Source organism: Macrobrachium nipponense, chromosome 18, assembly GCF_015104395.2.
Source record: "Macrobrachium nipponense isolate FS-2020 chromosome 18, ASM1510439v2, whole genome shotgun sequence".
NCBI classification, from domain to species: domain Eukaryota; kingdom Metazoa; phylum Arthropoda; class Malacostraca; order Decapoda; family Palaemonidae; genus Macrobrachium; species Macrobrachium nipponense.
In genome coordinates this window covers 21621404-21646482 of record NC_087211.1, presented here as the reverse complement: position 1 = coordinate 21646482, position 25079 = coordinate 21621404, and the positions used below count along the sequence as shown (strand labels likewise).

General features: G+C 43.2%; 2 protein-coding genes across 6 annotated transcripts in view; one reads left to right on the top strand and one right to left on the bottom strand.

Moving 5' to 3' along the window:
- The window catches only part of LOC135196916 (tRNA-uridine aminocarboxypropyltransferase 1-like), a 173250-nt gene that overhangs the window by 38407 nt on the left and 109764 nt on the right, over window positions 1–25079 (bottom strand). The gene's annotated exons all lie outside the window — the stretch shown is intronic.
- LOC135196915 (succinate-semialdehyde dehydrogenase, mitochondrial-like) overlaps window positions 1–25079 on the top strand; it is a 253138-nt gene that overhangs the window by 169961 nt on the left and 58098 nt on the right. For 2 of the 3 annotated variants that reach the window (XM_064223738.1, XM_064223737.1), the window contains exons 2-4: window positions 464–623; window positions 9058–9188; window positions 10288–10458. In XM_064223738.1, the coding sequence (XP_064079808.1) occupies window positions 476–623; window positions 9058–9188; window positions 10288–10458 (450 nt within the window). In that variant the 5' untranslated portion in view covers window positions 464–475. The remainder of the gene's footprint in view (window positions 1–463; window positions 624–9057; window positions 9189–10287; window positions 10459–25079) is intronic. The other variant, XM_064223739.1, reaches the window with a different exon arrangement.

The window sequence follows — 25079 nt, the reverse complement described above, 5'->3', positions numbered from 1 at the left end:
ACCTGAAAACCGCTAAATTTTAGTCGGAGCTATGTAATGAGGTTAGACCAGAACTGATGTATATTTATTGTTAATAGATTTTTTCTCAAATTTTTCACCATGAAAAATTATGGATATTTAATCTCTGATAATAAATACATACATTAGTATTTGTCAATTGTTGCCTGTAAACACAAATAAGGTGAAAAGGAAAAGGAGGCAGTTTTTATGTACTTCTGCTTTAGACTGAGTAAATGATGATTTCCTCTGCACAGCCCCTAATTCTGTGGGGGATAGACTGAAACCTTCTCCCACTACCCTCCAGACATGATACCAGTGTTACCACAAGTCAAAATAGTATTAATAGTTACCATATTTTTATTTCCTCATGGGGTGAAATTTCAGTAAAAGTTGAAAAATCAACTGTTTGTCAAATAATATAGAGTATAATAATTTTTATATCCTTTTGATGCCCTGTGAACAGATTTGTAAAAAGATGCTTGAAGACCTGATGACCCAGGCGTTCATTGATGGTACATGGACCAGTGGTGGAGGTGGTGTATTTGATGTTTTTGATCCAGCAACAGGTCATGTTATTGCTCAAGTCGCAGACTGCAGTGTTGAAGATGTCAAGAAAGCCATAGGTGAGGTGTATTCAAATCAAACTAAAGCCTTTGTCTGTTTAGTGTTCCTTATATTTTAGAAAAGGGATTTTGACGTAAGGAAAAATCTATTTCTGGGCGATTGGCTCGTGTCGCCAGCGAAATATCCTTTAATCTATTATTTCTAGGGTAAATGTACTAACACATACCAGAGAATAAATAAATAAAGAAAAAGGTCAGTACAACTGACTCGCTCACCCTCCAAGAGGGTGTCGGTATGAACACTATGGCGAGTGAGGACCACTACCACGAGCCGCTTGCCAATAGAAATCTCCCACTACAAAATCCCCACAAGAGGGGAGCCGACCCACAGAGTGGGCAGCAACTACTACTACTCCATCCCATGCTGCCGACTGCTGCGCCTCTGGTGGCCATCCTGAAGTTAGCAGACAATCTTGAGCGATGGGATGGGTAGGGCGGGATTTCGCTGGCGACACGAGCCAATCGCCCAGAAATAGATTTTTCCTTACGTCAAAATCCCTTTTCTGGGCTCAGCTCGTGTCGCTGCGCGAAATCGTACCAGAGAAATAGCACAAGATTGTAAAGAAAATTCAACTAAACAAAAAGGGGTCTCAAATAAAAGATAACATAAAAAGAAAGGAAATATAATTGCTAATAATATACATATACACAATGATACAAAATTAGAAATATTACTTAAATTAAACTTAATGCTAATAATATTTCTTAAAATTAACTTAATTTTTACATATATACAGGGCTTACATGGAATATATGTTAAAAGCAGTACTGTGTATAGATATGTACAAAGAACTCAAAAGCAATTATAAACAATAACTTGAACAGAACAAACTTCAATAATAATAATATATGAAGGGAATGTATATGACTTAATATACAAACCCGTAACCATTGTAAATAAGATGTATCCCCTAGCATAAAAATAAGGGATCACATCAAAGAGATCAATACATACAATCGATTGTGAGTGCCCTAGCAAAAAAATAAGGGACACCCACCATATCACCATAAGAGCAGCTAAGACCCAAGGTAAACGTAGATGAACATGACAGGCATAGACGAACTGTTGGTGAGACAGGTAGAAAGGAGGACTGGATCTTCTACTAAAGATTAAGCAGAGTCGGGGAAACTATGTTACCCGCCGCAACTGCTGAAAATTTCAGAGCTTCCAAGGACTTTAAGTAATGACGCTTAAATACTGTCGGCGATTTCCATCCAGTATATTTTTTCAACTCATCGAAATTCATATGTTGGAAATAGTTAATTGAGGTGGCTACTGCCCTGACATCATGTGCTTTTGGGTTGGGAAAGAGTCAGGATTGGCTTGCTTAATTAAGTACAGGATCTGCTGCCTGATGCCTTAATAGATAAAGTACCACCTTTTTCTCTCTTAAAGAGAGGACCCGATGAGGATGAGGAGGTCCTGGACAGAAAGGCTTCGTAAGGTCGATACTGGGCAAAGAGATATATCTTGTGGAAGGGGTACAACCTTCCATGGTTCCCACCTCATCAAAGGATCTTCATTCTTTTGCTATAAAAACTACGTTCCGGAGAAAGTAAGCACCTCCCCTGTGGGAAGAAATTGAATATGATCCGGATCTCTGGATAATGCGACAGTTCTGAAAATTCTAGCTCCTGAGGCCAAGCTTAATAAAAATATAGTTTTTCTTAAGAGCATTATAAATGAACCTGTGTCATTATCAGTTTCTGAAGCCAGCTTTAGAACATCATTTAAGAACCATGATACTGACGTAGGCCTTACAGAAGGTCTAAGTCTAGCACAAGCCTTGGGAATAGACGAGAAGTAGGAGTCTGTCAAGTCTATGTTGAAACCAAATTGAAAAATCTTTTTCAAGGCTGACTTGTTTGTCGTAATGGTGCTAGCTGCTAAGCCTTTTTCAAATAAAGATCTGAAAAAGGATATAGCTGAATTGATTGTCATGATTCTAATATCTGATTTTCTCAGGAAGGTTGCTAACTTTTTGACAGCAGCATCATACTGTCTCAAAGTTGAATCCCTTTTATCAGATTCCAAGAAGAGAATATTTGAGGGTCAATATTCGCATCTCTTTCGCTGCAAACTTCATGAAATCCATAAAGTTAGGGTTTGAGAATTCCTGAGGAAGCGAACACAGTCTTCGTTTGCACTGACTGGGAGAGCCTGGGACTGGAATTTTCGAAGAGGGCGAAGACCCAGTTCCAGATTAGAGGGTACCAATTGCTCTTCGGCCAGTCTGGGGCTACTAGAGCCACTTGACCCTTGAATGTCCTGAGTTTGTTCAGTACCTTCATGAGAAGATTCACTGGAGGGAAGACATAAATCTTCTCCCAGTTGTTCCAGTCTAGGGCCAGGGCGTCCGTGGCATAGGCCAGAGGGTCCAGGTTGGGGGCCCACATAACATGGGAGTTTGTGGTTCGCTTGGGATGCGAAGAGATCCAATTGTAGGCCTGGAACTCTCTGAAGAATCCATTGGAACGAACTGCTGTCCAGTGACCATTCCGACTCTAGAGGTACTGATCGGGATAGAGCATCTGCTATGACGTTTCTCACTCCAGCTATATGGGTGGAGGAGAGGTGCCAACTGAACTTGTCCGCCAAGGGAGAAGATGGCTACCATGACATGATTTAGATGACGTGCTTTGGAGCCTCCCTGTTTTTTTATACAATGGACTACCACTGCGCTGTCTAAGACTAGCTTTATGTGGGAGTACTTCGGCAGGACGTAACCTTTTTAGAGTCAAGAACACTGCCATTGCTTCCAGTACGTTATGTGGAACTGACGGAACTGAGGTGACCAAGTTCCCTGAACTTTCTTGAACTGAGAATATCCTCCCCAACCGCTTAACGAAGCGTCTGGTGTGGATGGTAATCCGGAGGAGGAAACTGAAGGGGCACTGATATCGATAAGTTCTTGACTTTTGCCCACGGGCGTAGTCGATTCCGTAGAATCTGAGGGACTGAGGATAATTTGTCCCTGGACCTGACATTGCTCGTGAGCGCCAGATTCTGGTTAGGTCTTTCAGTTTGGCTTTCATCAAGATGTTTGTTCACTGATGCAAAGAAAACTGGAGTGAACCCAGGATCCTTTCCTGGGTTCTTCTTGACGCAAGTTTGTGACTCAGAAATTTGCTTTACTGACTTCGCTATTTCTTTCCTCTTGGCTGATGGAATCGACAGAGTATGGGAGGATAGATTCCATTGAATGCCCAGCCACTGAAAGTTTGACTCTGGAGTGAGTCTTGACTTGGTCCTGTTTATCTTGAAGCCTAGATATTCCAGGAACTGAATCACTTTCAGTGTTGCTTTGTGGCATTCCTCGACTGTTGGAGCCCAGATTAACCAATCGTCGAGATACGCTACTACCATAACCCCTTGCGATCTTAGTTGTTGAACTACCACTTCCGCCAACTTCGTGAACACCCTGGGTGCTACGTTGAGCTGAAAGGAACTACCTTGAAGGAGAATGCCTGATCTCCTATCTTGAAGCCCAGATACGGACGGAAGTGCCTTGCAATAGGGATATGATAGTAAGCGTCTGTAAGATCGATAGAGGTGGTGACGGCCCCTCGGGGAAGTAAGGTCCGTACCTGCGAAGATCGTGAGCATCTTGAACTTGTCGCAGCGAATGGCTAAGTTTAAGCGGGACAAGTCTAAGATTACCCTTCTTTTTTGTGAGCCTTTCTTGGAACGCTGAACAAGCGCCCTTGAAACTTTAATCTGTTGACTCTCGCTATAGCTCCTTTCTGAAGGAGGTCCTCCGCATACTCCGTCAATTCTTTGGATGGAAGTTGGCGGGAAAGGTCTGGATGGGGCGGGTTCGCTACCCAACTCCAACCCAGGCCTTTGACACAATGCTTTGCGCCCACTTGCTGAAATTCCACCGGTGGCGGAAGTGAAACAGCCTCCCTCCTACCTGAAAGTCCTCATTGGTGTTGGTAGCCTCCGCGGCCTCCCCTGAAATGCTTTCCTCTATTTAAAGGACCCTCCCGATCCTCTCTGACGAAAGGATCGCTTACCTCTGCCTCCCTTACCCGAGCGGTCATACTTCTGTGAAGCCTGGCCCTCGAAGACTTGATTGAAGGCTGGGGAGAGAGCGTAAAGAGGTGGAGGGTTGAGGCTGGGGGGAAATGACATAGATAGGCTGCGATTGAGCCTTGGAGGTAGAAGGTTGGGCTGCTTGCACCAACGGGACAGCTGGAAACAGGCTGGGTAAAGTTTGGTGGCTGTTTTCTTTTGGTAAGGCTGGAAACGTCTGGGTTTCTTCTGAGCCTTACCTCTGACAACTTGATCTTGGCGTCTCTTGGCCGTAAGAACCCAACGATCTTTAAGGCTTTGGTTAAGCCTTGTAGCCTCTGCCTGGTCCTCCTTCACCATCGCATCTGGGAAGAGGTCTGCTCCCCAGATGTTCGATGCAAGCAACTTATTCGGTTCATGCCGAATCGTTGCTTCTTGGAGGGACATGTTTCCTACAGTTTGTTCTAGCCGTGGCGAACTCGAACATATCAGACTGCACCGTTTGAGTCAGTGACTTGGTGATCAGCTTAAAAAGTGGCTCAGAACCATAGGAAATGGTAGCCACCTCGGGTCATGGCCACCTGGTATTGATAGACCTGGCCAACCTAGACTTGGCATCAAATTCTGCCTGAATGAGGCTATCTGGAAGTCTAGGGCAGCTTCCTCACCAAAACTGCTCCATAGCACAGTCTGGTTTGAGTTTGCCCGCAGAAAAAGTGTTGGGCAGATCTTCCCACAACTCACCGGCTGATGGGAAGTAAAGGAGACGTTAGGGTCCGCGTTCTTTCACAGCTGATGGCAAACGAATCCCCCTTCTGGGCTGCTGGAAGAATGGTAAACCGTAGCAATCTTGCTTTGTCAAGAAAGGGAGCGGGGTACTCTCTTCCATTGTAAAAGATTGTGAAAGGACTCTTAAACGCTGTATTTTCTTGTGTTCGAACAGTCCATGTCCTCTAAACACCTGAGCCATTCTCTTTGAGCCTGGTCTCGTGAATAGAGGACTGTTTCTTTAGGTACCTTATCGTCTCGAGTCATGGCAGAGGCGGTGAGCCTGGCGTAGCCGATGAACGGAGGCTGAAGGTCTTCCGGGTAGAACTCGAAGTCTTCAATCCTCCGAGTTCCACATTCCGGGATAGAAATAAGCCCGTCCTGGAAAGGGGGCGTGTATGACGCTACTCCTCCAAGGATTGTTCATTACTGAACGGAGGTAGAGAGTCATACGGAGGCAATTGCGCTCCCCCTGTGCTGAAGGGTGGGGGAGAAAGCTAGCGGAGCTTGGCTCAGTCCGGCGATAATGTTGTCCTGGGAGTTGATCCTATCAGACAACCGGGAGAACATCTGTTCCATACTGGTTTTTAGAGACCCCCCACCAGATCGCCCACTTGTTGCAACAGGCCAGCGTTGGGATCCAACCCCGCCGGAGCTGCTGCGGAGGTGGACGGGTGGCTCTGAACCGGAAACCAAAGGTAGTGGAACGTTGCTCCGCTGGAGTGTGTGATCTCTCCCTGGAGGATCTACTCCTAGAGGATTTGGAGCCGGACCCGGAAGCTTTAGACCTCTCTGCTCCGGGGTTTTTAGCCGGAGACTTACGAGATGATGATGACGCCGACGCCGTCTTTTTAGACGACGACGACGTCTTAGTCAAGGTTTTTACTGCTTGACCTTTGACCTTAGGTCTAACGGAAGCATCAGGAGAAGTATAAAGTTCTGTACCTGTAAAGCCTTGGAAGGATGGAGAGTTTGCAGGGGTAGAAGATCCAGTGGCACCCAAGGGCATCCCTTGGGCGTCCAACGTACTCACCTCGACCACAGGTCGTCTACACCTACCATGGGTTCAATGTTTAGATCTAACGTCGCGACTTCCGAGGAGATGTCCTGGCCTGGATCCGTCAACGAGGCAGCGAGCTGTTGTTGGATGAACGCAATAGTCGGGGCCGCCTCTGCTGGGTCGACGAAGCCCGTTGACTTGCCTCTGGGGAAGATCAGGACCGCCAACCTCTTCTCGAGAATGTAGGGCATACCCTTGGCGGCGTTCTTCCCAAAACCGCCGACCCAGGCCCGCAGGGTTGCCAGTGCGGTGTCCTTCACAGCCGGAGCCTGGAAGAGAGGGTATTTTATTAGTTTTCAAGATTAAACTTAAAACTAAAACTAAATTAAAAGCTTAACTTAAAATTATAGGGGATGCGAAATCCCCTGTATTTTTATCTTAAGTTTAAGAAAGATTAGAATTTTTTAAAACTTAAGAACTATAACGAAGTAGGGACTGGCTAACGGAGTTGGAAATACTTACCCCGTCTAAGAGCTGGCTCACCAGATCATAACAGATGGTGCATGTCTCGTGATACCAGACTTGGAGGTCCCCGTGCGGAGTCGCGCATGGAGCATGGGACCGGCAAACTTCATGTCCACAGGGTCTTGAAGCGTGGCGGTGCATCCCGACTGCTCACAGTTGGTGGTCTGTAAGTGAAAAGACACATGAGCATCTTAAAGGCTATCACTTACAGGCTAAAGGAACAGAAAGAACTCCGCTGCATGCCGGAGCGCGGAAAAAATTTGGGCATAACCCCTCCCTTACCGCCTGAATAAGGCTATAACCCCGGAGAGATCCGGTGAGGCAGACAAGGGAGGGGGGATGGTTTAAGGTAGCTTAAGATAAACTTACTAGTTTAACATAACTAATTCTTAAACCTATAAAAATCGAACGTACCGGACTAAGTCCAGTGCGTGGCGGAGCGTGTCGCGACCTCAGCGCGACGGAGGGGTTAGTAGAGACCAACTGTATGCCTCAGTCCACCCTGCGGGGTGAACTAGCACCTTTCCACTTGGATGCCGGAGCTCCGGTAGAAAAGGAGCCCCAGTAAGGTGGGAAAGGGCGAGAGGGCACACAGACTCGCGCTAGCAACGGAGCGACGGAGAAGCGACGGAGGGGGGAAAGGCCTGTCCCCCCCCCCCTAGCCATCCGGCCGGACCGAGAAGCTGGAGAGGTCGAGTCCAGTCTGGGTCTGTCCGTCCCTCTACTCCCTCCGCCTGGGGGGAGAGGGAGGCAGGCTCGGGGTATGCGGAGCGAGCGTGGGCAGACCAACCCTCCCCCCCGGCCCTATGGAAGAGCGGGAGGAGGAAGATGACTGGACAGGCGTCTGGCTGCTCCGTGATCACGTAGTGACCACGGGGCGGTAACAACAAAACAATGAAACGATAAGGCCTAGAATACACAACCGGCTGATCAGAGAAGCTATAAGGAAGCAACCGAACTGAAGAGCGGTAGCGCATGGGCCCTATGGGCCATAACCTAGGCTAGATGAAGCCAGACGCCTACACTAACAAAAAACATAATAAATTAAATAAAACATTGAAAGAAAGAAAACAAAATAGTAGGAGAAAAAATCCAGGAGTGTACGACTAACCCGAAAGAAAGTCTACCACTCAAAGCTAGCCGGGCCGATACTAAGAGCCGTGGCTAGGGTCTGGATAGAAGAAGCCTACGTAAGGTAAAAAGACATGCATGCATGACATAAACCGCGTAGACTGTACCCTAAAACAAATAGGATGACTAAAATAAAGCGTACTAAAGTAAGGGAAGGTTCTGGGTATGGAAGACCAAGAACGAACCCGCCTCGAGGCAGAACCATGCTGCCATGCTTCCGACCTAGAGTTCGTATTTATACCTAAAAAACGGCAAATACTGACTCAAGGACGGAAAAAACCAAAATAGCAATAAACATTGAGTACTTAAACTTAGCTGCTGCGATGGCTGCACGCTCATGATGAGTAAATCCAAAAATAAGGGCACAAAAACACAGAGCAAAAAAGGGCACGTGTATACAGTGTGCGCTAACTGAAAAGGATGGCCACCAGAGGCGCAGCAGTCGGCAGCATGGGATGGAGTAGTAGTAGTTGCTGCCCACTCTGTGGGTCGGCTCCCCTCTTGTGGGGATTTTGTAGTGGGAGATTTCTATTGGCAAGCGGCTCGTGGTAGTGGTCTCACTCGCCATAGTGTTCATACCGACACCCTCTTGGAGGGTGAGCGAGTCAGTTGTACTGACCTTTTTCTTTATTTATTTATTCTCTGGTATGTGTTAGTACATTTACCCTAGAAATAATAGATTAAAGGATATTTCGCGCAGCGACACGAGCTGAGCCCAGAAATGGCTAGTTTTTCTATCTTACTGAATTAAGAGCACATTTTTTAAAACTTTTCTGTTAATGCTGCTCTTGTCGTTTTCATTGTTTCTAGGGTTGGATTTTGGATAAGCATTCCAAAGGATTAACTTTGATTTGCGCATAGTGTTAAACTCATTCTCGTGTCATTACATCAAGGAATGGTAAAGAGAAAAATTATATCATAATATCAGTTGACCATTTGTGAAGTTACAGTATAATGAAAGAGATGACACTTCTAAAGTTCTCACTTCATTACAGATGCTGCAGAAAAAGCATTTGAAACATGGAACCAGAAGACTGCCAAGGAACGAGCGGTTGTTCTGTTAGCAATCCGAGACTCTTTATTACGAAATAAAGACTTCATTGCAACGACACTCACGAGGGAAAATGTAATTAACATTCTATCATAATATTTAGTCTCATAACATATTTTACTTGTAGTATTGTTTGCATATACAGTGGATCCCCCGTATTCGCGTTCTCCAGATTCGCGGACTCACACATTCGCGGATTTCTCTGGGGAACGTTTCCCTGCATTATTCGTGGAAAATTCGCGGTATTTTTCTATGATAAATATCCACAAATTCCTGGTTTTTTTGATGAATTTCATCATAAAATGCACTTTTTGTGATAAAACTATTAAAAAACCAATTATGAAAATTTTTAGTGGGTTTTTCTTGAGTTTTAACTAACAAAATAGGCCGTTTTTAGCATTTTCATACGGGTTCCAAACATTCGCGGATTATAACTATTCACGGGGGGGTCTGGTTCGCATCCCCCGCGAATACGGGGGGACCACTGTACATTTATTTGTGTGAATAGGATGGTTTTTATGTATATTTTGTAAATGCCTCTGTTTGCTTTATTTATAGTACGTAGTTGGTATTATAGTTATAAGTACAAGATGGTAAATTTTTCTGGTAGCTGTGTTATAAGAAATCAAATTATGAAAGAATAGTACCTGGAAATGGCAGTTGATGACCAAGTTTGGAAATATACAGTAAATGATACATTTTGGAACTTGCTTTCATATGCAAAAAAATTAGTGAAAAATTTAGCTTGATTGTTGAAATCACATTGGAATCTAGAGAGCTAATGAGATAGAAATTTTATAAAAAATACTAAAGTGTGAGTGATATAAAGAATTAGGATGTGCCAAAATAGTCTAGGTGTGCAGAATGTTATTGTTATTAATTATAAAGTAGTTGGAGAACGAAAGTAACATTTATGAATGCCTACGATGGGCCACAGAAGTAATCTCTACTTTAATATACATAGTAATAAGAAGGAAGGATTAAGTGCTCCTTGTTTTTTGAATTGGCAGACTTTAAAATCACCCCTTCTTGGATGTTTCTTAAATAGAAAGGAATGGCACAATGTAAATTAGCAATTCTCTTTACTATTCAAGTGTTTTGTATAGTTATTTGTTTTTAAATTATGCCGTTTGTTTATTGTTTCTAAAAGATTTTACCAACTTCATAATTACAGGGCAAGCCTAAAATGGAGTCTCTTGGGGAAGTAGGCTTTGCTGCTTCCTTTTTTGAATGGTTTGCTGAGGAAGGGAAGCGCCAGTATGGTGAAACAATACCAAGTCCAGTACCATCCAAACGTTACATTACAATTCGTCAGCCAGTTGGGGTAGCAGCTCTTATTACTCCAGTAAGTATGGACAGGATGCCAACCACCTGTGTTTTATTTTTAATTGCCTTGCTTAATGGGCCTCTAAACGGCTCATGAATGTGTCAGAAACTGTCATCAAAGAGGCAGAACTCCATTACATTATTTTATATATATCTGATTTCAGTAAGAAAGGGTTATAAGACTTGTGGATGGTAAAGAAACAAAGGATTTGATAATTCTGGGGTATTTTAATAAAATTATTTATTATATAACCCTTTTAGTTTTATACAAGTAACTTACCAAGTACATAAATACTTCGCTAATGATTATGCTCGTACGACATCCTAAATCAAAAATTCGTGGTAATACGACTTTGCCAGGAGGTCAGGGGGCTAACAGGCCCATTCCACTGCAACGGGAGCGTGGAAGCAGCAGGAGTCATACGGTGTCATTCTGTTTTATGTCATGGAACAAACAGCATGTCGATCTCTGCGCTCCTGTTTTCATGATTCGCTGGTTCTTGCTGAAGTTGGTGATGTACTCACTTTATTTTTCTCAAATTATTGCCTATTTTGGTTTCCTTTTACAATTAGCTTCTTTTTTTTCAGTGCAGCTATGTCAGATTCTAGCATTTCCAGTCTTTGGTATTGTAGCAAGGGCTTTAAGACTAGTATAAGCTTTGTTATAATACACATATCATGTGCACTAGGTGAAGGAGACAGATATGTTTGATGGAGGTTAATTGTTCTGAATGCAAGGATTGGGATGATAGTAGATGGAAGATGCTTGAGTCTCACCTTAATAAACTTGAGAAGAATAGGCTCAGGAAGGTGGCCACTCGTGCTGAAAGTAGGACCTCTTTGAGTAGAGATTCTTCTCCTAAGCCTAAGACAGACTCCTGTCTGGCTATTCCCTCTACCCCTGGACATAATATCTCTCCTATCCTCGGTCGTCCTTCTGATTGGGAACAGGCTAATTCGGACCTTGGCTGATTCGGACCATGTATGGCTCATTCGGACCTTTATCCAGGCTTATTCGGACCTTCATATGATTGGCCGATTCGGACCTAATATGCAGTGGCGGCTCCTGGCTACCATTCATAGGGGTGCTGTTACATAATTTTTTTTTTTAATTCCTTGATATTAACTGCATAAACACACACATTATATAGCACATATAAATATGGCACTATAAACAATGCCGAAAACTTAATTTCTTCATGTTCTGTTTTTCTTGGGCTATGACTGATTACTAATGGATGATTACCCTAATCAAATTTGAAACTGTAAACAAAACTGAAAAAGTATTAAAATACTAAAATTCAAAGCAGTAACTTTCGGTAGCGGAGAGATTGGCGGAAAATTGAGAATATGAGGTTACATAAACATTAATTTCATGTAAAATAAGCACAGCAAAATAAAAATCATTAAACCACTAAAAAGAATAAAAACTCGAAAACAAAAACATAAAAATAGTACAAAGCTGAGTATGACAGTTAAATAAAATAACATAGGCCTATATTAAACAAATGGACTAAAGAACACCCACCTAAAACACAGACGCATGCATACACATACTCTCTCTCTCTCTCTCTCTCTCTCACTGAGGAAGGGAGCAGAATCGCTGCCGAAAGCTATTTTGAATTTTAATATCATTGACATTATTGTGGTTATCATTTTTTCCCATGTATTGAAATCACCACTGAGTTTATTATTCTGCATTACATTACACATCATTAGTATCGTCACTGATTTGATCACTATCACTAATACTACATATTGATTAGGCTATTGACGAATTTCAAATCACACCTTCGCCCTCCAACAACTAGGCTTACACTGCTCGAGAGGGTAGTGCTCCCATCACCCTTACGTGCGAGCTGGCTACATTGTCACCCTACTAGCAAAATAAGAACTGCTGGGCACCAGCAGTTCCATATATTGTTTCAATTATTTTTTTTTTTACAAAAACAAGAGAATAGTAATCATTTTTAAAGGATTATTGATAATCTTTACTTAATTTCTCATATTCATGTATATATTCATAATTTTGTGCATATATATTATGAAATCTATATGGGATGCTGCAGTTCCACAGTGCCTGCTGACGAGCTGCCACTGCTAATATGTATTTACATATGTAACGTATGTGACATTATTTTATAATACAAGTGTGTAACGGCACCTTTTTTGGAATACTATGGTAAAGTTTTTGAGTACTTTGGTGAATTTTTGGGAATATAGTGAATTTTTGGAGCTAGCTGCAACAGAAACATAATTGGTACCAAGGTAATGTGTTATTACAAGTTTTAAGTTGCAACTTAAAAACATATTTACAGTGGTTCGGTGAAACTATTTCATTTTTTACTCATTGCAAATTTTTGTTCTGTTTAATTCTTTTAAAGTGATTTTTTGTGCATTTATCCATTTTTCTTTTGCATTTATCCATTTTTCTTATTGAAGTGTGTTTTTATGTATATTTGTGTGATTAATGCTTGCTTAGAGTTTTTGCAATTTTGGTATTTTCCACAGTATTCTGTATTTTCATTTACATTCACAATTTGATTAACTTAATTGCTTTCGGTTATTAATCGTTGTATATTTAATTGAATTTAACACTTGTGAATTACTTTGCATTTACTTAGAATTCTGTTCAAGTTTTATTGTCGTTTATCACTTGTGAAATAATTTCCAAATTTTAGTTATTACCTAACACTTTTGAATTTCAATTGGATTAATTAATTTGGTTTAATTTTACTTAATCATTAATTTCCCTGAGATTGTGATTTCACTGTGAATTTCACTTATAAATTTTGAGCTTAATAAATTTTTGTATTTAAAATTTTTATAAGATTCTTATTTTCCACCAGTATATTTAATTTGATTTAGGTAGAAATATAGAGTGGTAATTGAGCTGTTTTCCTTCAATTTAATTGAAGTGAGTTAGAACCAGGGAAATCTTAGACTTTTAAACATTGTTGAAGGAGTGATGCCCTTTGATTAATTTGACTACATATAAGATTACCCCACACCTGTTTTAATGAATAGTCTGAGTTTCTGCAATATTGATAAGTTTTTTAAGGGATCACTGTTGTCTTTAGAGTATTCAGTTGTATTTTACCTGCAATCAAGGTTCAGGTGTATGGCTGTTGTGGGGTAACTATTTTATGATTGGTAAGTATAGTAACCAGATACATGGCACTTTGTCACAGTATATATATACCGGGTACTATATATATATATATATATATATATATATATATATATATATATATATATATATATATATATATATATACTATATATATATATAAATATATATATTAATTATATAAGTATTATTAATTATATATAGTTTGATTATTACTGCTCTATATTTATTTTAGTTATTTTTAATGGAGTGGTTGTTAGTCAGTTTACCCTGACAGTAATGCCATTCCTGGCATTCTCCAATCTCAGTCAAGATTACAGCAGGGAGATTGTTCAAAATTATGGACGTTTGTGTAACTTGAATTTAGACCCTGGATAAGGAGTTTGAAATCACAAGGAGAGATATAGTCAAGATTTCTAAATTGTGAGAGAATTCTGTTAAAAATGGAAGTCAAAGAATTCGCAGTTGCCAAAGGAGAACTAATTCTTCTATGATGACAGATAATCAACAGGGCATGTCAGCAGCATTCAGAGATAGTTTTGTATTGAAATCACATGCATTTTCAAAGTAGAGATACATATAGCCACCAGAACACAAATCCATGCCAGGGGTTTAGGGTGAAAAGCAAGTACCATTTTACCTGTGGAAGAAGTAGTGATGCCAAATGACAAGACATGCATGCTGGGAGAAGTAGGCTTGCCTCTTAAACTAGGGCATGAAGCAACAGGCTAGCATGTGCATCTTGTGCATGCAGATAATTGTTCATATGTCCAGAGTGGACAATGAGATGATCAAGTAAATTATGTTGTATCACCTGGCTGGGGTAAGGAGGAGTTGCCTAGTGAGTGGTTTGTATTGGATGCCACCTATTACGTACGGATGTGCTGCTAAATAATATGTTATCATAATAGCAATAATAAAATGAGACCTAAGGGTGGGGAGAGGTGTTTGTTACTCCAGTAAGGCACGTGCATAAAGAGACTCACCATTAATAATGAGAGAGAGAGAGAGAGAGAGAGAGAGAGAGAGAGAGAGAGGAGAGAGAGAGAGAGGAGGTCACACACGCATCATGTCACACGTAAAGAAAGGCTGGGGTAGGTCATAACCTTACATATTGATCACCGATGAGTCACACCCCAAAGTCTTAGCCAGGCACAAGGCTGTCCTGTGGAGGCACATGCCACCATTACAGGTGACATAGGAGTGTACAAATGGATGTAGCCTTTTATGCCACTGTAAGCAAATGAAGCTCTGTCCAACATAATGGCAGCCTGAATTCACTCAGAAGAGGTTGGAATATACTGCTAATGTTTAGGAGTCATGTCATGAGTAATACTTTAATCTTTGTTAAGCACATTGCCCACCTGATCCCAACTCCTTGACGAGGTGGGGGGCTTAGGGATCCACTGCAGAGAGAGTATGCCCTTTACGCCTACACTCCCTGCTGTGGATCCAACTAAACATTGGGACCTTTAACTCCTTAACTCCTCCTCTTATAAATTTTCACCCTTCCCTTCTTCTTCTTTTGTTGACGACCTTGGCAAGGTTTTGGACTATTGAATTGACTGCTCTTTTAACTTGATGGAGGGTGGAGTTGGACGGCATGCCACTCCACCCGTAAAACTAGAGTACCTGACGTGGTCGAGCGAGGGGAAATTTTTATGTCAAGCCATGCCCACAGTGCTGGGTCCGATCTCATGGCACTGTGGGTATGGCGTATATCCAGGTGAGTGTCTCAGGGTAGTTACCACTATGTAACAATATTGCTCCTCCCCCAGTTGGGCCTCCCTGGTGAGAGGGACCTCATCCTGGACGAAAATATATATTATTATTCTATGGAAACTACAACAAACCCCACTATGACTTCTGGCATGGCAACGGATTATCCCCAAGACACCCCAGTTAGAGAAGAGCTGGATGGTATCAAAACTTGGATACCATATAGACCATCAAGAAAAAACAAATATCGTGTTGACCCAACCTTGACCCATTTCGACTCCCTCTTTGGTAGTGGAAGTTGGTCAAGATTCCTTACTATGGAAACCGAAAATAGAATATCGGCATTGAAATTGGAAAACTTTTTATTGAATTGACATTCAACTGCAGAAATGTCATTCCGACTAATAAAAGACCAAACGTGGGTAATTGAAACCACAACTAGAAGCCAATCAGAAAATTACTTAACAATAAAAAATATTGATAATATAAATGTACATACAAAAAAACATGACAACATGAACAGTGTACAGGGTACCATTGTACTCCCTGATGATGAAGAACCTTTAGAAAAAAATATATTGCTAGATTCCCTTAAAAAGAGATATAATAATGTCCAAGATTGCGAAATTTACAACATAAACAGTAGAAGAAGTAATGGAAAAACTCTCAGAATAGCAAAAAAGGGATTTTGACGTAAGGAAAAATCTATTTCTGGGCGATTGGCTCGTGTCGCCAGCGAAATATCCTTTAATCTATTATTTCTAGGGTAAATGTACTAACACATACCAGAGAATAAATAAAATAAAGAAAAGGTCAGTATAACTGACTCGCTCACCCTCCAAGAGGGTGTCGGTATGAACACTAGGCGAGTGAGACCACTACCACGAGCCAAAATGCCAATAGAAATCTCCACTACAAAAACCCCTCCATGAGGAGAGCCGACCCACAGAGTGAGCAGCTCGTACTACTACTACTCCATCCCATGCTGCCGACTGCTGCGCCTCTGGTGGCCATCCTGAACAGTTAGCAGACATCTTGGGCGAAGGGATGGGTAGGGTGGATTTCGCTGGCGACACGAGCCAATCGCCCCAGAAATAGATTTTTACCTTACGTCAAAATCCCTTTTCTGGGCTCAGCTCGTGTCGCTGCGCGAAAACTCGTACCAGAGAAATAGCACAAGATTGTAAAGAAAATTCAACTAAACAAAAAGGGGTCTCAAATAAAAGATAACATAAAAAGAAGGAATATAATTGCTAATAAATATACATATACACAATGATACAAAATTAGAAATATTACTTAAATTAAACTTAATGCTAATAATATTTCTTAAAAATTAACTTAATTTTTACATATATACAGGGCTTACATGGAATATATGTTAAAAGCAGTATCTGGGCTCAGCTCGTGTCGCTGCGCGAAATCGTACCAGAGAAATAGCACAAAGATTGTCAAAACAAAAGTAATAAAATAAATCAGAATAGGTCTCCAAATAAAAGAGAAAAAAAATAAACATTAAAAAGAATATAATTGCTAAAAAGATACATATACACAGTGAATACAAAAATAGAAATATGGCTTAAATTACACTTAATTCTAATCATGTTTCTTATCATAGGTAATTTACATATGTACAGAGGTAAAATGGCTTACAATGTAACAAAATGGTATCTGTGTAAAGGCATGTATCAAAATATAATAGCAATTAAAATAAATCAAATGAACAAATTAATCAACAATGATAATATATAAGGAATGTATATGACTTAATATCAAAACCCGTAACCATTATAAATAAGATGTATCCCCTAGCATAAAAATAAGGGGGGTAACATCCATGAGATCAATATCTATAATCATCTGTGAGTGTCCCTAGCAAAAAAATAAGGGGCACCCACTACATCATCATAAAAGCAGCTAAGACACAAGGTGAATGTAAATGAACACGGCAGGAATAGACGAACTGTTGGGTGAGGCAGGTAGAAAGGAGGACTGAATCTTCTACTACAAATTAACTAGAGTCAGGGGAAACTATGTTACCCGCTGCTACTGCTGAAAATTTCAGAGCTTCCAAGGACTTAAGGTAATGACTGTTTTGAACACTGTCGGCGATTTCCATCCGGTATACTTTTTCAACTCATCGAAGTTCATATGTTGGAAATAATTAATTGAGGTGGCTACTGCCCTGACATCATGTGCTTTCGGGAAAGAGTCAGGATTGGCTTGCTTAATAAAGTACAGGATTTGTTGCCTGATGCCTTTAATGGATAAAGTTCCACCTTTTTCCCTCTTAAAGAGGGGACCCGATGAGGATGAGGAGGTCCTGGACAGAAAGGCTCGTAAGGTTGAAACTGGGCAAAGAGATACATCTTGTGGAAGGGGTAGTACCTTCCAAGGTTCCCACCTCATCAAAGGATCTTCATTCTTTGCTAAAAAGCTACGTTCCGGAGAAAGTAGGACTTCCCCTGTGGGAAGGAATTGAATATGATCCGGATCTCTGGATAAAGCCGACAGTTCTGAAATTCTTGCTCCTGAAGCTAAGCTTAATAAAACAGGGTTTTTTGTTTTTTTCTTAAGAGCATTATAAACGAGTCATGTGTCATTATCGCGTTTCTGAAGCAGTTTTTAGAACATCGTTTAAGAACCATGAAACTGACGTAGCTTACAGAAGGTCTAAGTCTAGCACATGCCTTAGGAATAGACGAGAAGTAGGAATCCGTCAAGTCTATGTTGAACCCAAATTGAAATATCTTTTTCAAAGGCTGACTTGTTTGTCGTAATCGTGCTAGCTGCTAAACCTTTTTCAAATAAGGATCTGAAAAAGGATATAGCTGAATTAACTGTCATTGATTCTAATATCAGATTCTCTCAGGAAGATTGCTAACTTTTTGACAGCAGCATCATACTGTCTCAAAGTTGAATCCCTTTTATCGGATTCCAAGAAGAGAATAATTACTGAGGTCAATATTCGCATCTCTTTTTGCCGCAAACTTCATGAAATCCATAAAGTTAGGGTGAGAATTCCAGAGGAAGCGAACACAGTCTTCGTTTGTACTGACTGGGAGAGCCTGGGATTGGGGATCCGAAGAGGACGAAGGCCCAGTTCCAGAATTAGGGGATACCAATTGCTCTTCGGCCAGTCTGGGGCTACTAAGAGCCACTTGACCCTTGAATGTCCTGAGTTTGTTTAAAACTTTCATGAGAAGATTCACTGGAGGAAAGACATAAATCTTCTTCCAGTTGTTCCAGTCTAGAGCCAGGGCGTCCGTGGCAATAGGCCAGAGGGTCCAGGTTGGGGGGCTACATAACACTGGCAGTTTGTGATTCGCTTGAGATGCGAAGAGATCCACCTGTAGCCCTGGAACTCATTGAAGGATCCATTGGAACGAACTGTTGTCCAGTGACCATTCCACTCCTAGGGGCACTGATCGGGATAACGCGTTTGCTATGACGTTTCTCACTCCAGCTATGTGAGTGGAGGAGAGATGCCAACTGAACTTGTCTGCCAGGGAGAAGATGGCTACCATGACATGATTTAGATGACGTGACTTGGAGCCTCCTCTGTTTATACAATGTACTACCACTGCGCCTGTCCAGAACTAGCTTTATGTGGGAGTACTTTGGTGGGCGCAACCTTTTTAGAGTCAAGAACACTGCCATTGCCTCCAGTACGTTTATATGGAACTGACTGAACTGAGGTGACCAAGTTCCTTGAACCTTTTTGACCTGGGAATACCCTCCCCAACCGCTTAAGGACGCGTCTGTGTGGATGGTGATCCCTGGTGGAGGGAACTGAAGGGGTACTGACACTGACAAATTCTTGACTTTCGCCCACGGCCGAAGTCGATTCTTTAGAATCAGAGGGACTGAGGATAATTTGTCCCTGGACCTGACATTTGCTCGTAGCGCCAGATTCTGGTTAGGTCTTTCAGTTTGGCTTTCATTAAGACGTTCGACACTGACGCAAACTGGAGAGAACCCAGGATCCTCTCCTGAGCCCTCCTTGACGCCAGTTTGTGACTTAGAAATTGCTTGACTGACTTCGCTATTTCTTTCCTTTTGGTTGATGGAATCGACAGAGTATGGGAGGATAGATTCCATTGAATGCCCAGCCACTGAAAGTTTGACTCTGGAGTGAGTCTTGACTTGGTCCTGTTTATCTTGAAGCTAGATATTCCAGGAACTGAATCACTTTCAGTGTAAAGCTTCTGTTTTTGCAATTCCTCGACTGTTGAAGCCCAGATCAACCAATCGTCGAGATACGCTACTACCATAATCCCTTGTGACCTGAGTTGCTGCACTACCACTTCCGCTAGTTTCGTGAACACCCTGGGTGCCACGTTGAGCCCGAAGGGAACTACCTTGAAGGAGAATGCCTGGTCTCCTATCTTGAAACCCAGATACGGACGGAAGTGTCTTGCAATAGGGATATGATAGTAGGCATCTGTAAGATCGATAGAGGTGGTGACGGCCCACCCGACGGGGAAGTAAGGTCCGCACCTGCGAGATCGTGAGCATCTTGAACTTGTCGCAGCGGATGGCTAAGTTTAAGCGGGACAAGTCTAAGATTACCCTTCTTTTTTGTGAGCCTTTCTTTGGCACGCTGAACAAGCGACCTTGAAATTTTAATCTCTTGACTCTCGCTATAGCTCCTTTCTGAAGGAGGTCCTCTGCGTACTCTGTCAATTCCTTGGAAGGAAGTTGACGGAAAGGTCTGGATGGAGGTGGGTTCGTCAACCAGCTCCAACCCAGGCCTTTTGACACTATGCTCTGAGCCCATTCGCTGAAGTTCCACCGGTGGCGAAAGTGAAACAGCCTCCCTCCTACCTGAAGTTCTTCATTGGTTCTGGTAACCGCCTCGGCCTCCTCTGAAGTGCTTTCCCCTATTAAAGGGGCCTCCCGATCCTCTCCCACGAAAGGAACGCTTACCTCTGCCTCCCTTACCCGAGCGGTCATACTTCTGTGAAGCTTGACTCTCGAAGGCTTGATTGTAAGCTGGAGAGATGGCGTAAGAGGTGGAGGGCTGAGGCTGAGGGGATATCACATAAATTGGCTGTGATTGAGCTTTAGAGGTGGAAGGTTGGCTGTTTGTTTGCCAACTAAGGGCCAACCCGCTGGGAAGTTGCTGAGGAAAAGCGTTGGCTGCTTTTTCTGGTAAGGTTGGAAACACGTCTAGGTTTCCTCTGGTCCCATTACCTTTAGGTGTTAGGTCTTGCCTCTCTTAGCGTAAGGCCCTACACGGTGCCTTAAGGACTATGGTTAGCCTCGTAGCCTCTGACTGGACTTCCTTCACCATAGCTTCTGGGAAGAGATCTGCTCCCCAGATGTTAGACGAGAGTACCATATTCGGCTCATGCCGAATGGTTGCCTCTTGTAGGACATGCTTCCTACAATTCGTTCTAGCAGTGGCAAACTCAAACATATCCGACTGTACCGTTTGAGTCAGGGATTTGGTCATGAGCTTAAAAAGCGGTTCTGGGCCATAAGCTATGGTTACTACCTCGGTCATAGCCATAGAGTTAATTGACCTGGCTAATCGCGATTTCGCGTCGAATTCAGCCTGAATAAGGCTATCTGGGAGCCTGGGTAGCTTTTCACCAAACTGCTCCATAGCACAGTCCGGTTTGAGTTGCCAGCTGAGAAGGTGTTCGCAAGTCTTCCCACAATTCTCCGGCTGAGGGGAGTAACGGAGATGTGGGATCTGCTTCCTTCAATTGAGGCATGGGTTCCCCCTTCTGGGCCGCTGGGATGGTAGACCTCGCGATCTTTGTCAGGAACGGGAGCGGGGGTACTCTCATCCATTGTGAAAATGGTAAAGGGACTCTTAAAAGGTTGTATCTTGGTATTAGAACAATCCATGTCCTCTAAACACCTGAGCCATTCTCTCTGAGCCTGGTCTCGTGAATAGAGGACTGTTCTCCTTTGGTACCCTATCATCCCGAACCATGGCTGAAGCTGTAAGCCTTGCGTAGCCTATGAACGGAGGCTGGAGGTCTTCCGGGTAGAACTCGAAGTCCTCTATCCTTCGAGTTCCAAATTCCGGTATAGAAATGAGACCGTCTTGGAAGGGGGCGTATGACGCTACTCTCCTCTGGATGGTTGTTCATCGAGAACGGAGGTAGCGAGTCATACGGAGGAAGCTGAGTTCCACTCGTATTGGAAAGTGGAGGAGAGGCTAGAGGGGCTTCTCTCAGTCCGGCTATAATGGAGTCCTGGGAAGTAATCCTATCCGACAATCGAGAGATCATTTGTTCCATGCTACTCTTTTAGGGACCCAACCAGGTCGCCCACTGTTGCAACAGGCCAGCATTGGAGTCCAAGGCCGGAGCTGCTGCGGAGGTGGAGGGGTGGCTCTGAATAGGAACCAAGGGTAGCGGAACTGGTGACTCTGCCGGAGTGCGAGCTCTCTCTCTGGAGGATTTACTCCTCGAGGACTTAGAGCCGGAGCTAGAAGCTTTAGACCTGTCTGCTCCGGGATTACCAGCCGGAGACTTACGCGAGGAGGATGAAGCCGAAGTCGTCTTCTTAGACGACGACGACGTCTTAGTCAAGGATTTCACTGCTTGACCCTTGACCTTAGGTCTAACCGAAGCGTCAGGAGGAGTATACAATTCATCACCTGTAAAGCCTTGGAAGGATGGAGAGGTTGCAGGAGTAGAAAGAAACAGTTACGCCCAAGGGTGACCCCCTTGGGTGTCCACCTTACCTACCTCGACCAACAGGTCGTCTACACCTACCATAGGTTCCACATTAATATCTAAAGTCGCGACGTCCGTGGAGATATCCTGGTCTTGGTCAGTTAATGGGAGGCAGCCAGCTGTTGTTGGATGAAGGCGATAGTCGGGGCCTGCCTCTACTGGGTCGACGTATCCTGTCGCCTTGCCTCCGGGGAAGATTAACACCGCCAACCGCTTCTCTAAGATGTAGGGCATACCCTTGGCGGCGTTCTTCCCAAAACCGCCGACCCAGGCCCGCAGGGTTGCCAGTGCGGTATCCCTCACTGCCGGCGCCTGGAAGAGAGGGCGTTAGACTTAGATTTAAGAATCACTTAAAACTAAAACTTAAAGTATAACTTAAACTTAGATGCCTAAGTTCAAAAGTGAATGATGAAAACTTAAGCACTAAAACAGAAGCGGAGCAGCTACCGGAGATGGAATACTTACCCCTTCTAAAAGCTGCTCACCAGTATCGTAACATATGGTACACGTCTCATGGTACCAGACCTGGATGTCCCCGTGCGGAGTCGCGCATGGAGCATGGGACCGGCAAACTTCGTGTCCACATGGGTCCTGAAGTGTGGCGGCGCATCCCGGATGCTCACAGTTGGTGGCCTGTAAGTGGGAAGACACATGAGTATCTTAAAGAATATCACTTACAGGCTAAAGGACAGAAGAACTCCGTTGCATGCCGGAGCTCGGAAAAAATTTGGGCATAACCCCTCCCTGCTTCGCCTGAATAGGCTATAATCCCGGAGAGATCCGGTAAGACACGTAAGGGAGGGGGGGAAGGTTTAAGGTACTTAAGATAAACTTATAGTTAATCTAAAAAGACTTAAACCTAAAACTCAAACGAACCGGACCAAGTCCAGTGCGTAGCGGAGTGTAGTAACTCAGCAATACGGTAAGGTTAGCAGGGACCCACTGTATGTTCCGGTCCACTCTACTGGGTGGACTAACATCTTTCCGCTGGATGCCAGGACTCCGATCAGGAAAGGAGCCCTAGTAAGGTGGGAAAGAGCGAGAAGACATACAGGCTCGAGCGAACACGGAGCGACAAGGAAGCAACGGAGGGGGTGGGGGGAAAGGCCAGTACCCCCCACCGCACATTACCACCCGGCCGGACCGAGAAGCCGGAGAGGTCGAGTCCAGTCTGGGTCTGTCCCGTCTCCCTAGCCCCTCCGCCTGGGGGGAGAGAGGGGGGGCAGGCTCGGGTATGTGGAGCGAGCATGGCAGACCGACCCACCCTCCCCGACTCTATGGAAGAGCGGGAGGGGGGGGGGGAGGTGACTGGGCAGGCGTCTGGCTGTCTCGTGATCGCGTAGTGACCACGAGGCGGTAAGACCAAAACAAGACAACTAAGCCTAGGAACAAACCTCAACTGATCATAGAGATGCTAAATACGGTGGGAAGCAACCTGAACTGAAAAGCAGTAGCATATAGGCCCACTGGGCCAGAACCAACTGATCAGAGAGATGCTATAGGGAAGCAACCGAACTGATGAGCGGTAGTGTAGGCTCAATGAGGCAGGACCTAGGCTAAGCCAGACGCCTAACTAACCTAACCATAACAAAATACATGGTACAATTAAATAAAAATAAAAGAAAGAAAACAATATAGTAGGAGAAAAAATCCAGGAGTGTAACGACTAACCCGAAGGTAAGTTCTACCACTCAAAGCTAGTCAGAGGCCGATACTAAGAGCCGGGACTAGGGGTCCTGGAAAGAAGAAGCCTACATAAGGTAAAAGACATGCATGCATGACAAACCTGAGTAGACAGTACCTAAGTAAAACACGGCTAATTAATAATAGGTGTGAGCGTACATAGATAAGGGGATGTTCTAGGTATGGGAGACCAAGAACGAACCCACCACGAGGCAGAACCATGCTGCCATGCTTCCGACCCAGAGTTCGTATTTATACCTAAAAAACAGCAAATACTGTCTCAGGGCCGGAAAAAAACCAACTAACCATAAATACTGAGTACTTAACTTAGCTGCTGCGATAGCTGCACGCTCCATTATAGATAAATCCAACGAAAGGGCACAAAAAAACACAGAGAGAAAAATAGCACGTGTGACTCGTGTGCGCTAACTGAAAAGGATGACCACCAGAGGCGCAGCAGTCGGCAGCATGGGATGGAGTAGTAGTAGTACGAGCTGCTCACTCTGTGGGTCGGCTCTCCTCATGGAGGGTTTTTGTAGTGGGAGATTTCTATTGGCATTTGGCTCGTGGTAGTGGTCTCACTCGCCTAGTGTTCATACCGACACCCTCTTGGAGGGTGAGCGAGTCAGTTATACTGACCTTTTTCTTTCTTTATTTTATTTATTCTCTGGTATGTGTTAGTACATTTACCCTAGAAATAATAGATTAAAGGATATTTCGCGCAGCGACACGAGCTGAGCCCAGAAATAAAATTTTACAGCCAAGAATTACCTTTAAAAATTAAGATTATGGGCCAAAGCAGAGAACTTAGACCGTACGTTCTAAAACCACTACAGTGCCAAAACTGTAGCAAATATGGACATACAAAGAAAAACTGCCGTAATACAGCGGTATGTGCATATTGTGGATCTAACGAACATTCCACACAGTGGAAGTGCGGTGAGCCAAAGTGTGTGAACTGCGGGCAAAATCACCATGCAAGATCTAAAGAGTGTATGTATTATATATACAACACAGAATTAAAATTACTTCAAGAAAGAACAGGAATGCCCATAATGGAAGCCAAGTTAGAATTAAAAGTCAGAGGGAATGTATGATCATGACTAGGAAAACAAAACGTTTTTCTACTATTAATTTCAAACAATGAGACAATAATGGAAAAGGATAAGAATATTAAAACCCTAACAGAAAAAACGGAAGGAAAAATAATCACTTTGCATACAGAGAACAGTAGAGCAAAAAACCAAGAAACGTGCACAAATATTTGTTCAAATTCTTTTGAGATATTAAAAGAAATAGAATCTCAAGATGATACATGCATCACTGAAATGTTAGAAGAAAGTTATAATGAACTAGAAGCTAAAGATAAAAAGAGGCCCCTGGAGAGGACTCCGCCCAAAACCAAAAAAC